The sequence below is a fragment of the Pteropus vampyrus genome, unplaced genomic scaffold, assembly GCF_000151845.1.
Source record: "Pteropus vampyrus isolate Shadow unplaced genomic scaffold, Pvam_2.0 Scaffold1, whole genome shotgun sequence".
NCBI classification, from domain to species: Eukaryota; Metazoa; Chordata; class Mammalia; order Chiroptera; family Pteropodidae; genus Pteropus; species Pteropus vampyrus.
The window spans coordinates 16,715,831-16,728,663 of record NW_011888782.1 but is presented as its reverse complement, the minus strand read 5'-3'; the positions used below and the strand labels follow the sequence as shown (position 1 = coordinate 16,728,663).

General features: G+C 42.7%; 1 protein-coding gene across 2 annotated transcripts in view; it reads right to left on the bottom strand.

Moving 5' to 3' along the window:
• The window catches only part of CMTM7 (CKLF like MARVEL transmembrane domain containing 7), a 51,314-nt gene that overhangs the window by 6,912 nt on the left and 31,569 nt on the right, over positions 1-12,833 (bottom strand). The window contains exons 2-3 of one of the 2 annotated variants that reach the window (XM_011361600.2): positions 5,561-5,734; positions 438-536 (exon numbers count right to left, since the gene is read on the bottom strand). In XM_011361600.2, the coding sequence (XP_011359902.1) occupies positions 438-536; positions 5,561-5,734 (273 nt within the window). The remainder of the gene's footprint in view (positions 1-437; positions 537-5,560; positions 5,735-12,833) is intronic. The other variant, XM_011361729.2, reaches the window with a different exon arrangement.

Below are 12,833 nucleotides of genomic sequence, written 5' to 3'. Positions count from 1 at the left end.
AAAAAATTAGGATTGGCAAAGCTAGGACTGATGGCCAATATCACTAATGAATCACAGTACTGCTCCCCTGGGCCCAAAAGAGGCCTCAGAATCTTTCTCTGCATAGAGCTGAGGCACTCACGAGCAAATGAACAGAATGGGTGTGTGAATTAAAACCTACTTGCCCCCTGAGTTAAGTAGTGGCTGTGAGAGAGAAAGGCCTGGGCCACTGGGGCCATTTGCGTTTGCCAACAGCCCTGATGATTCTCCTCCTGACACCCTCTGCTGTGGGCCCAAGTTTAAGGTTCTTTGGAGACTGCTGGTGGCTGGATCAAGGTGGGTACCAGTTCTGTGAAAGAAAGGACCCAGAAGACAATGGCTTCACTGTCCCCGTCAGGAAGAAAACGCGCATTCACAACATGAACTCATTGCTGAAGGCTCCCCGACAGCATCCTCACCGCTCCGGCCACCACTCCGCTCTGGCTGTAACTCTTGGAGGCTGTCACGATGGAGGCGATTAAGAGGAGCAGGGTACCAATTAAATAGTGCAGAAGTTCCTGGGGGCAAAAACAAAGCAGAGAAGTGGGTAGGGAGGTCCACTCCTGGTTCCTAGAGGCAATTGAGCATGCATCAAAAGAGATGGCCGGAAGGGGTGGGTGGGAGGGTAATACTCTGGCAGGAACAGTGCAGCTCATAGGCAACAGATGCCAGAAGGCTGGCCAGGATGAAGCCAGGCAAGAGAGAAAAGATGCTCGGCAGGCAGAGAAAAATTGGACAAAAAGGAAGGATGCTTCTTCTGTGAAGAGAGAGCTCCATGAAGGACTGTTCCACTCTCGAGATCAGCTGAGCACGTACCCTGACCTCTGGCCAAAGCTACTAAAAAGCAAATGAGCTTCTCTAAACTCCCAGGATGGAGGATTTAAATGAAGCTCCAGCTCTGAAAGTGCCTTTTGCTTCTGCTTCAGAGAAAGTTCCAAGCTAACAATGTCCTGGCTTTGGTGGCTGCCCGGTGTCTGCCTGCTCTGTGAATAGTTTTAGGTGTAGACCTGAGAGGTGCTCAGCTCCCACACACTAGGAGTCAGAGCCTGCAGTGAGGTCAGCAGCCCTTCTATGAGGTGCCTGGGTGTGTGGAGCTCGCTTTCTCACTCTGAAGTCCATCTGGTTTTGTCTTCGTTTTCTCTTCCCTCTTCTCTTCTCTCTTATTAGCAGGCCAGGCTCTGCTAATAAGTCTACTGGCAAGACTGACTCAGCCTTTGCTTCCCGCTGTGGTCCACGGGGCCATCGAATTCCATGCCATTCACTCTCCATGATTAAAACAGCATCATCGCAGGCCCTGGATGAGGCTGGACCTCGGTCATCCAGCAGCCAGGTAACACTTCTACCTCATCCTTCCTCCTCTACAACAAACACCAGGTCAGAGGAGAACTGGGGCTTAGGGCCAGTCATTCACGCTACTCACGCTGAGTCCAGAGTGTATCCATTTTCAGTTGTCTTCAATGAGAGTTTAAAAATTATTCCTTCATTCCTTCATGAAGTTCTGTCCAGCAAGGCAGCCAGCTATTAAATTTTGGAAAAGCATTCCACTTTTAAGCTGCAGCTACTCTCAAAATCAAAGACTCAGATATTCCACCTTAGCGGCTAGAAAGGAATACCACAAGGTAGACCACAGAGATTTTTGAGTAAAGAGCAGATTCGTAATTGGAAATTCCCTGCCTCCAAGATTCTCATACACAAAGAAAAAGGAGTATGGCATGCACTAGGAAAAATGACCTTACAGAGTCCTAAATGGAAGGTGCCTGAACAGACCTCAGCTAGAAAATGTGTAGCTGAGTTTATCCTTCTAACATTCACTCGCCTTTCAGCCTCCCTTCATTCATGTCCCCCAGCTTTTACTTTCTCCTTTGCTTGTTCATTATCAGCATCAGGAAAGCCCAGAGGAGCTTATTCTCAAAAGAAGCAAGTAGATGCTATAACTTTGAAAGGGGCCTTATATTATAGGAACACAAAAGAAATTTCTCTTATAATAACATAGTGGGTAATGATATTAAATGTGAATGATTAACAATTCCAGCAAGAAGCAGAGGTTGTCTGACTGGATTTTTTTTTAAAAAAGATCCAACTATATGCTGTCTATAGAAGACACACTTTATATTCAAAGATACCTGTAGATTGAAAGTAGAAGGATGGAAAAGATATGTCATTCAAATAGTAACCAAAAAAAAAGAAAAAAAGGCCGGGGTGTCTATAATAATATCAGACAAACAGATTTTAAAACAAATAAACAAAATGTTACCAGAAAAAAACAGGGACATTTTGTAATGATGAAAATGTCAATTCATCAAGAAAATATAACAATTATACATATGTATGCAGGCGATAACAGAGCAATAAAACACATGAAGCAAAAACTCAAAAAAAAATGGAGAAATAGATAATTCAAAAATAATAGTTGGAGGCTTAAATATCCCACTTTCAATAATGTATAGGGAGAAGATCAACAAGAAAATAGAAGACTCAAAAATACTATAAAACTAGACATAGTAGACATCTGTAAAACACAAAGCACTCTATTCAGCAATGGTAGAACATACATTCTTTTGGATAGACTGTATGCTAAACCAGAAAGCAAACCTCAATACACGTAAAAGGATTGCAATAATACCGAGTATGTTCTCCAACTACCATGGAATAAAATTAGAACTCAATAGCAGAAAGAAATTTGGAAAACACAAATGTGTAGAAATTAAACAACACATTCCTAACTAACTAATGGATCAAAGAAGAAACCACAAGGTAAATTAGAAAATACTTGGAGGTGAACGAACATGAACACACGATACGCCAAAATCATGGATGCGACTAAGGCGGTGCTCAGAGAGAAATTCATAGCTGTAAATGCCTATATTAAACGAGAGGCAAGATTTCAAATTAATAGCCTACGCTTCGCCTTAAGACACTAGAAAAGAAGAGCGTGCTAAACCTAAAGCAAGAGGGAAGAAGGAAGTAAAGATTAGAGCAGAAATTAATGCTGTAGGGAACAGAAAAACAATAGAGAAAATCAATGAAACCAATAGCTGGTTCTTTGAAAAGATCAACAAAGACAAAATTTTAGCTTGATTTATCAAGGCAAAAAAAAAAATAGAAAAGATTCAAATGACCAAAATCAGAAATGAAAGAGAGGATATCACTAATGATCTTATAGAATTAAAAAAAGATTTTAAACCAATACTATCAACAATTGTATGTCAATGAATGAGAAAACTTAGATGAAAAGAACGCATTTCTACAGAGACATACTACTGAAAATGACTCAAGCAGAAATAAACAATCTGAGTAAATCTAAAACAAGCAGAGTTTGAATTAAAAAATTACCCACCAGAAGAGCCCAGGTTCAGATGGCTTTACTGTGGAATTTTACCAAACATTTAAAAAATTAATATCGACTCTTCACAAACTCTTTTAAAAAACAGAAGAGGGGGAATACTTCCCAAATTATTCTGTGAGGGTAGTATTACCCTGAAAACAAAACCAGACAAAAATGTCACTAGAGACCAATAATGTCTCTTATGAATGCAAATGCAAAAATCTTCAACAAAATATTAGCAAACCAAATCCAGTTACACATAAACTGAATTTTATGCTGTGACTAAACAGAATTTATACTAAGAATGCAAGGTTGGTTCCACATATGAAAATCAATGTAATGCACTATATTAATAGAATATTGGTGGGGGGGAGAACCCCACAGAATTGTCTCAATAGACAAAGAAAAATCATTTGACAAAATCTAACACCCTTTCATGATAAAAACACTCAACAATGTAAGACTAGAAGGTAATTTCTTTGATCCGATAAATAGCGTCTACAAAAAACCCACAGCTAACATCATATTTAATGATGAAAGATGGACTATTTTCCTCCTAAGATGAAAAACAAGATAATGATGTCTATCTATTCTTGCCACTTTGATTCAACATACATCTAATTTCTTGCAATAAGACAAGACAGTAAAATAAAAGGCATCCGGATTGGAAAGGAATATAAAACTCTATTCACGGTCTTGGATTTGGCAATGACTTTTTAGATATACCAAAAACATGAGCAACAGAAGAAAAATAGATAAATTAGATTTCATCAAAATTTAAAGATTGAGCTTTAACGAATACTATAAAGAAAGCAAAAAACCACCAGCAGAATGGGAGAAAATATCTGCAAATCATATTTGATAAGGGACTTTTAATTAGACTATACAAAGAATCCTTACAACTAAGTAATAAAAAGACAACCTAGTCAAAGAATAGGCAACAGATCTGAATAGATATTTCTCCAGAGAAAATATACAAATGGCCAAAAATCACATGAAAAGATGATTGATGTCATTAGTCATCAAAGAAATGCAAATCAAAACCATGAGATACCGCTCCACACTCACTAGAATGACTAAAATCAAAGTCAGAAAATAAAAAATGTTGAAAAGGATGTGAAAAAATTGGAACACGCATACAATGTTGATGGGAATGTAAAATGGTGTAGCCACTTTGGAAAACAGTCTGGCAGTTCCTCAAATAATTAAACACAGCTACCATGTGACCGAGCAATTCCACTCTTAGGTATATTCCCACGTGAAGTGAAAACATGTCCACATGAAAAACTTGCACGTGAAGGTTCATAGCAGCATTCATAATAGCCAGAAGGTGGAAACAACCCGAATGCCCATCAATGCTGAATAAATAAATAAAATGTGGTATACCCTTTCGATGGACTATTACTTGGCTGTAAAAAGAAATGAAGCACTGACATATGCTACAACATAGATAAACCATGACAACACTTTAAGTGACATAAGCCAGTCACAGGAGACCACATATATGATTCTATTTACATGAAATGTCTAGAATAGGAAAATTTATAGAGACAGGAAGTAGACTAGTAGTCTTTCAGGGCTGGAGGGGGTGAGGGATAGGAGGTGATAGCTAATGGGTGTGGAGTTTCTTTTTGAGGTGATGAAAATGTTCTAAAGTTGATGGTGGTGATGGCTGCACAACTTGGAGAATATACTAAAAATCTATTGAACTGTACACTTTAAATGGGTGATTGTATGGCATGCGAACTATCTATCAATAAAGCTGTTTAAAAAAATAATACAGTAGGAAGAAAAAAACCTGGCAAATTTGAAATCTTTCCTCAGACTCTGCCAGTCCATTTTAGCTGTCAGATCTTATCATTCAATATTCACAACAGTATAAAAACCTATCACCTTTATCTGCTTCTTCCTTCCATGTTCCTCCCAACACACACACACATACACACACACACACACACCCATCCCATTATCTGTCACCTGAGAAAATGAACAGGGAGGTGAGAGGCAACAGCCTTCTTGTAGATAGAAGGTGAGTTTTAGACAGCAGTGGGACATCAGGCAGAGATGTCCACCAACCAATGTGAAATTCAGGGCTGAAGCAGCTAAAGATGGTACAAGATGGTGGGGTGGGCAGATGGGAAGGGCTCCATGGGGTCTCAGTGGCCCTGCAAATATCCTGACTTCTGCACCGGAAACAGGGCCAGGCCACTCCCTTACCGACAGGGGCCAGCTGATGCAGGTGAGCATGCGGTAGAGGCGGAAGAGGTGGACCAGGTAAAAGGCGAGGATCATTATGAAGTTGCAAATGGTGACCACTTCAAAGTATCTGTAGGCACTGTAGCCGGTCCATGGAGAGCTTCTCACACAGATGAAGGCAATCAGCAGAGTGACCTGAGACATAAACATAGACACATCAAAGAAATGCCCACCTATGACGGGCACCCAAGGAACAAACAACAACAGAAAACTGAGGAACTGCTACAGATTCAGGTTATTCCCTCACAAATCGGCTGGAAGGGTACAATTTCCTACAGTACAAGCTTTAAAAATATGTGCCGGTTATGAAAGCTTGGAACTGCAGTGAGCGGTTTTGTCTCTGAAGTCTGTTATGCTGTGCCCGCAGGATGCACCCTCAGGGAGAGGGCGGGGGATGGAGGGAAATAACCAGGCAGAACCATTCCGTTTACTTGCTGGATCTCTGCGGAGCAAAGGCAGAGTCAGCTTGATACTGCACCTTGGGTTTACATATGAGGTTGAACTGGAGGAAGTTGCCAATATTTGACTGTTTTTGACCCACAAAGATGGCGATTCATACATTCCACCCTATCAGTTGGCAGACAATAAGTTATCTTTTACTGACACCTGACATACACGATCTCACTGAGGTCTCACAGAACTCTGCCAGGTAGATAAAATCACCCTCATGTTCATTTCATATGGGAAAATTGAGGCATACATCTTCAATAATTAGCCCAAGGCTAGCCACTCAGCTTGTAAGCTGTGGAGGCAGGATTTGAACCCAAGTCTGTCTGACTCCAGGGACCATGTTCCACCATGTCAGATGCAGTTTTGCCTTCCAAAAACAGTAGCCCTCGTTATCAACAAGCTGAGGAAGGTAAACATGCTATTGAATGTGTAGGAATCCTGTGTACAAGGTGGCGCTTGCTCACCACTGGGCATGTGGTGACGGCTCAGTAAGTCTATTGTTGCATGAAAAAATGAATGAATGAATGACCTATCAATGAATTAACATGTCAGGTAAATTACTGGCAACATATGAATGTTATGGGAGAGCAGATTGGAAGAGGGCAGAGAAGATTCTGAGTTTTCATGAAGCCCACTCTAAGAGAATAAATTCTTGTTCACTTAGGGAATAAACCAATAACACATAGGTGTTAAATGTGTGTAAAACCTTAGGATCTATTTTAAAAGCACAAGTAATTTAGGACAAAAATTGTTTTATACTGTTCCTTTTCTGTAGAATGGTGATTCTCAAGGGTGTGTGTGTGTGTGTGTGTGTGTGTATGCGTGTGATTTTGTGTCTTTCAACAGTATCTAGATACATTTTAGGTTGCTGTAACTGTGGTGGGGGGTGTGGCTGGCATGCAGTGGGTAGAAGCCAGGGGCGCTGCTAAACACCCCACAGGACAGCCCCTATAACAAGGAACCATCTGGTCTCGTATGTGGCCCAAACTGCTGTGCCGCTGTGAAGAAACCCTGCTGTAGAAAATGTGAGCCTCTACTGAGAACTAAATCACTAAAAGGACCTAACGCTAGTTAGAATAGTCAATGCTAACTAAACAATGCTAACTAAAGTCCCGCGTTTCTAGCATACTCCTAAAGGCCCTCAGTAATAGGACAACAGCTAGAAAAGAACTCTCGAAGCTTAAAGGGGACCTGAAGAGGGCTCTGCTGAACAGGTCACGACAGAACAGAGCGGCTCTGACCCAACGAGACCCCCAGCATTTGCCTATTTCCCTTTGCTAATGAGCAGCGTGAGTATTTCCATTTTCTCAGTTCCTCTCAAGCCAGTCAGCCATGGTAATATGATTCACACCTCGAGGTTGTTTTAACGAGGGGAAGCCCTGCTTCTCTCGGGAGTGTGTGTGATGACCAGGGCCTTGCTGCCTCATCGGTCCCCATTTCCAGGTCTCCTCTTTTGGAGAAGTCTGTGGGTCTCCCCAGTCTTCCACTAACCCCCTCATGAGACGGGGCATTCTCATTCAAGGCCTGCCTTAAAATGCAGAGAATTCAGGATCATGCAGGGCAAATCTCAGGTGGAGAAGCAATTTTGCGCCTAATTTAATGCAAAGATTAGAATAATTTTTACAACCCTTCATCTGTGACTGGAGTCAGCCCTTTCTCGTGGTAACACAGAGATGTGGGAATTTCCCAGTGAATAAAAGGGGCACAATCAGGTCTCCCCCTCTGGCCTCCCAGGTCTGAGTACTGTGCAGCAGGAAGTACATTACTGCTCTACCACAAACCACGTCGGCCCTCTCTGTGAAACTTGCTCATGAAATGAGACTTCCTGAATTCTGTCCACTTGGCTGGAGGCTGCCTACCATGTGCCCTTCTTTAGGAAAGACCAATTTTAGAAAATCTCATTTAGACAGCAGAGGATGTATACTTATGCATGCTATTGAAAACCTCCTTTTGCCCAAGGATTCTTCCATTCCAACTTTAGTCAGCATCTTAGCTGAGTGCACTTAAAAAAAAACAACCCCCCCCAAAACAAACAAACAAACAAAAACTTCACTGACACCAAACTTTTCAGGAACTCTTCTAAGGCCAGTAGGTAACCTTTGCAAATGCTGGAGACCCTTGAATTATTCAGATGCGTGCTCAAGGGGCAGCCAGAAAGGTTAGCAGAAGAGAGAACAAAACAATGGTGGAGAAAAAGGCCCTGAGGTGTTGGTTCTCAGCCTGGCCCTCTCAGGATTTCCTTTTGTTCCCTGTTAGAAAAGCAAATGGACACAAACACGCCTGAATTCAGACACCTGGGCATGCCTGGGTAGGAACTTCAGGACTGAGTGAAGAAGGCGGGGAGGCTTTGGGAAGACAGATGTGTTCTGTTCAGAGTAACTGAAATGTGGTACCCAAAGGTACCACAGGGCACCTGCTACCTCCTCTCGTAAGGGTCTGCTCTTTTATACTGAATGTCATGAACACTGAAAATAAAATATCTAACAAATGTCCATTTAAAGTAATGTTGCAAGAACACTCAGATCAAAGCAAGGGTCTCGCAGACCAGCTGTGACACTGTTTAGTCACTGGAATCACCTCGGCTTAGAAACCTCTCCTCTTTCCTCCAAACTGTGTCCCTTCTGACTCCGTACTATCAGAATTCTTACTAAGAAGAAGAGACGATCTTTGTGAAAACAGCAGTGGGTTTCAATTTCGCAAGAGGTGAAGCAAGCTGACATTACTTGAGAGAAACAATTGTCCCCTGAAAACTTTGGAACTAAAACAAGGTGGTCCCAACTCCATGGCCAGGTGCCAGACGGCTTGCCTAGGTTCTCAGTCTGGTCACGTCCCTTGCTGGGGCCCAGGACAGGACAGCCCCAAACATCCCACAGTGGCATATTCATTACTTTGAATTAAGGTTACTTGATGAGCAGCCGGTGCCAGGAGGGCACCTGGACCCTTGCTTGTCTCCTTGAATGGAGGAAACAAATCTCCCCTGTGAAAGATGCCCTCCCGGCTCCAGGGCAGCCGAGAGAGACAATCTGATGACTAAAGAGATTACGAGCCAAAGAGCTCATATAAACACTTTATTAATTTACTACCCTGGCCCAAACTTTGTTTAGATTACTCACTAATGAATACCCACACCTCGTGTTTAGATTCCTTTCTAATGAGTACTTTGTCCTGTCAATTCTTCACAAGGTTATTCTTTCTTTCCCTAAAAAGTATGAAAAGGTACTTGGTTCGATCATGTCTTTGAGCCTTATTTTATGATCTGAGGAACATATTGTAATTCTCCCGTGAGCACATATTACAACGGTTTTTCTCTTATTAATCTAGTCTTGTGTCAATTTCACTATTTTATTACTAGTCCAGCCATAAGAACTGAAAAAGAGTAGGGTGGTGGTGATTCTTCCTGACCTCCTCTGGGGAGAAATGACATTTTAAAGTCTAAGATGGACACTTTCTGGACAAGACTCTGAGGCCGTGTTCAGGTGATGCTTTCTTCTGAGTTGAGCTGCAGAGGCCTCTGGTGATCTCAGGGGTCCTGTCACCTGCTGCCTAGTGCCTGTGTCCCTCTGCGCTCCTGCCAAGACTGGCCCACGGAGCATGCCTGTGTCTGGCTGAAGATGGCACCAGATACCTTTTGTTTTAGGAACCCTGGGCTGGATGCTGGCAGGTCACCCAACCCCACCCTCTCACAAGGGTTTTTATGCTGACCTTGGAGTAATGTTTCACTGAGAGAGACAGGCGGGAGTGGGCGAAGTTACTGATGAGAGGCAATTTCAAAAAGTCTCGGCCCAGCTCTAAAGCATTTCTGAGAAAGTGCAGGAGATGAAAGCCAGGTTTGTTAAAAAAGTCAGAGGTGTGGATGACGACTCCGTGACTGGAACTGCATTTGTGGATGGTAAGCAGGCCCCTAGATGAATTTGCTTGGCAGGTGGCAGGCAGGAAGAGAATTTGAAACTTTCCCAGCTTCCCAGCTTGGGCTGAATTCTGCCCTGGGGTGTAGGTAAATTCACCCGTCTCCCTGTTAAAGCCCCACTAGCCATCACCAGGAAACAGCCCTTGTGGGATCTCATTAACACCCACTGGGCGATAGAGCTCTCACCCTGGCTTACCTCCTCTGAGAACCCCTCCCCTCTCCCACTTGCCAACATCAGACTTGCTACAGCTTCTTCCCACGCTCCAGTCTCCAGCGCACAGATTTGTTTTGTATTCACATACAAAAATGCCATAGAAAACACAAGGGAGGGGAGTTAATCTAGGAAACTCTATGTCAGGGGTCCTCGGGCCCAGGTCTCTGAGCAGCTGGCCAACGCACAGACTTCAGAATCTAACCTTGGAGCAAAGTCACCTGCAGAGTACTCAAAACCAGAGCCCACGCTTGTCCGCACTGGGGCTATTTCTGAAAGGCCACATAAGTAGCTGTTAACAGTGGTTGCCTCTGGGGAGAACAAATTATTTAGTGGTTTAAAAAATTCATTCATTTTCTTCTCTTGTATTGTAAAGATCACATACGAAGTTGTAAGATGGCACTTCTGTATGACGTGTCTCAGAGATCTTTCACGGCACACATATAGATACATATAGAATCTACCCTTTTCTTTTAACGGGCGTGAATTTGACCCGGGGTTTCTCAGCCTCGGCACTATTGACTTTTGGGGCAGGAGGATTCACGGATGTAGTGGGCTGTCCGTTAGCACAGTCCGCAGCATCCTGCTCTCCACCCACTGGATGCCAGCAGCACCTCCCCAGGCGTCACAACCTAAAAGCTCTCCTGGGGACAGAATGGCCTCCACTACCTTAAAACAGTCTTTTATTAATGGGCCTTTATCACATTCCCAGTTTCTGATGAATACAAACAATTTTGCAAAAAACATTCTTGGACATAGTCTTTGAATATGTATGAACATTTCTGGAAGATTCCTAGAAGTGAAATTACTGGGTGAAAGCATATTCACATTTAAGTTTTTGATGCATGCTGCCAAAATGCTGTCCAACAAAGTCAGGAGTCTCCCTGAATATGAAATCTTGCCAACACAGATTACCCGTGTTTAAAAAGAACGGAAATGATATTTTGTTATTTAATCTTGATTTCCCTGATTACTAGTTGGTTGAATATCTTTTCATGTGTTTATTGGTTATTGCCTGTGTATATTCGTGGCCTATTTTTCTATTGTTTGTATTTTTTATTATGGACTTGAAGAACTCTTTATATTCTGAATATGAACCTATTATCTGTTATAGATATTACAAATAATTCTGTCTCTCATTTGCCTTTATTTTTAGTTTTTTGTTTTACCAAAGTTTAACTTTTTTTTGCAGCCAAATCTAAGTATCACTTTTTATAGCTTCTGGGTTTTGTGTCTTATTCTCCACCCCAAGATTATAGAATAGACTACATTAAAAAGAAATATATGTTTTCCTTTCTTATATATAGAACTTTCACCTCTTTAAGCATGTCGGATTTATTTTTTTGTGGATGGCACGAGCTAGGACACACAGTAGGGTTCTAACTTACCAAATAGTGAATCAATTGTACTAACGGTATTTGCTGAATAAGACATCCTTTCATTGATTTGCAACGCTGCGTTTTACACAAGCTTCTATCTGCTCATTTCCGATCCAGTGTCCACAGAGCAACTCCCTTAAAAACTCCTGAAAGCCTTATAACCCTTCAATAGTTCCCCATATTCTTGAATCAGGTAAAAATTATTTAATGGGCCCAAAGAGGCTTCAGGTTCTAGTCCCAACTGCCTCTGCTTCTCTGGGTATATTCTGTCCCTCAGGGGGGTCCCCAGTATTCTCTCTTATGGTACCTTTGCAATTGGTGCTGATGAGTATTTGTTGATTAACTTGTTCACTATCTTTCTCCCCAACTACAATGTAAGCTCCACGAGTAGAGGGACTCTGTGAGTTTCACGCCTACTCTCTCTGCTCCCAGCAGCGTGCCTTGCCCACTGCTTAATTCAACTTTGGGTGAATGAATCATTCCTGGGGTTATCCTGCCATCCTCTGTCACAAGCTCCGTGACACTCTAACACAATAGAAAAACACACGTCCTCCCTTACTGGCCTCAGGTCCTTTGAGGAGAGGATTGTATTTTATCGTGGAACATCACTTAGGGACCTAGGACGATGCCTGGCGCTTAGAAGATGAGTGACTTTTGGTGGCCACTCTGTAAACACTTTTCCAAGTTGGCCGAATGCCTGCCTGGCCTGCAGACTTTCCAGGGTATGTGGGTGCGGGTGCGATGGAAGACGGGTTTCCGGGTACCCAGTTTATGATGCAGCCAGAACGTTCTCTGCTTGTTACTCAGGCCAGGACATGCTCCCCTTGTCCCTAACCGATTTTTTACAACAGATGCGGCCTGGATGGACTACCTGTGCAATAATCACACCACCTGTGTCACCACTGCTCTTCACTGGCAAACGTCATCAGACCACAGTTAGGAGGCTTGAGTTAGCACAACCTGTCAGATGTGTCACTGTGTCAAAAAGGGTGAGAAGCACCACTGATGTTCGTGCCAGCTTGGAGGTTTGGCGCTTATACTGAACCAAACTGCAATCACAAGTTTTCGTTTGCAACAGGTAATGGTTTCTCTAGTTTATTTCTCTTTCAGTATCTGACTAGATTTCCTGGTCTGTAGCGGCTGGCTGCATATCAAGAACACAAAAGCAGCCTCCTCTGCCTCTCACTCCTGCCATGATTAGGGGGAGGATGTGCTTCTTTCTATGGAAGCGAAAGGACAGGGCTGTGGGTGGTTGTTGCCTCGCTGAGAAGACTCCTGGAGGACAGG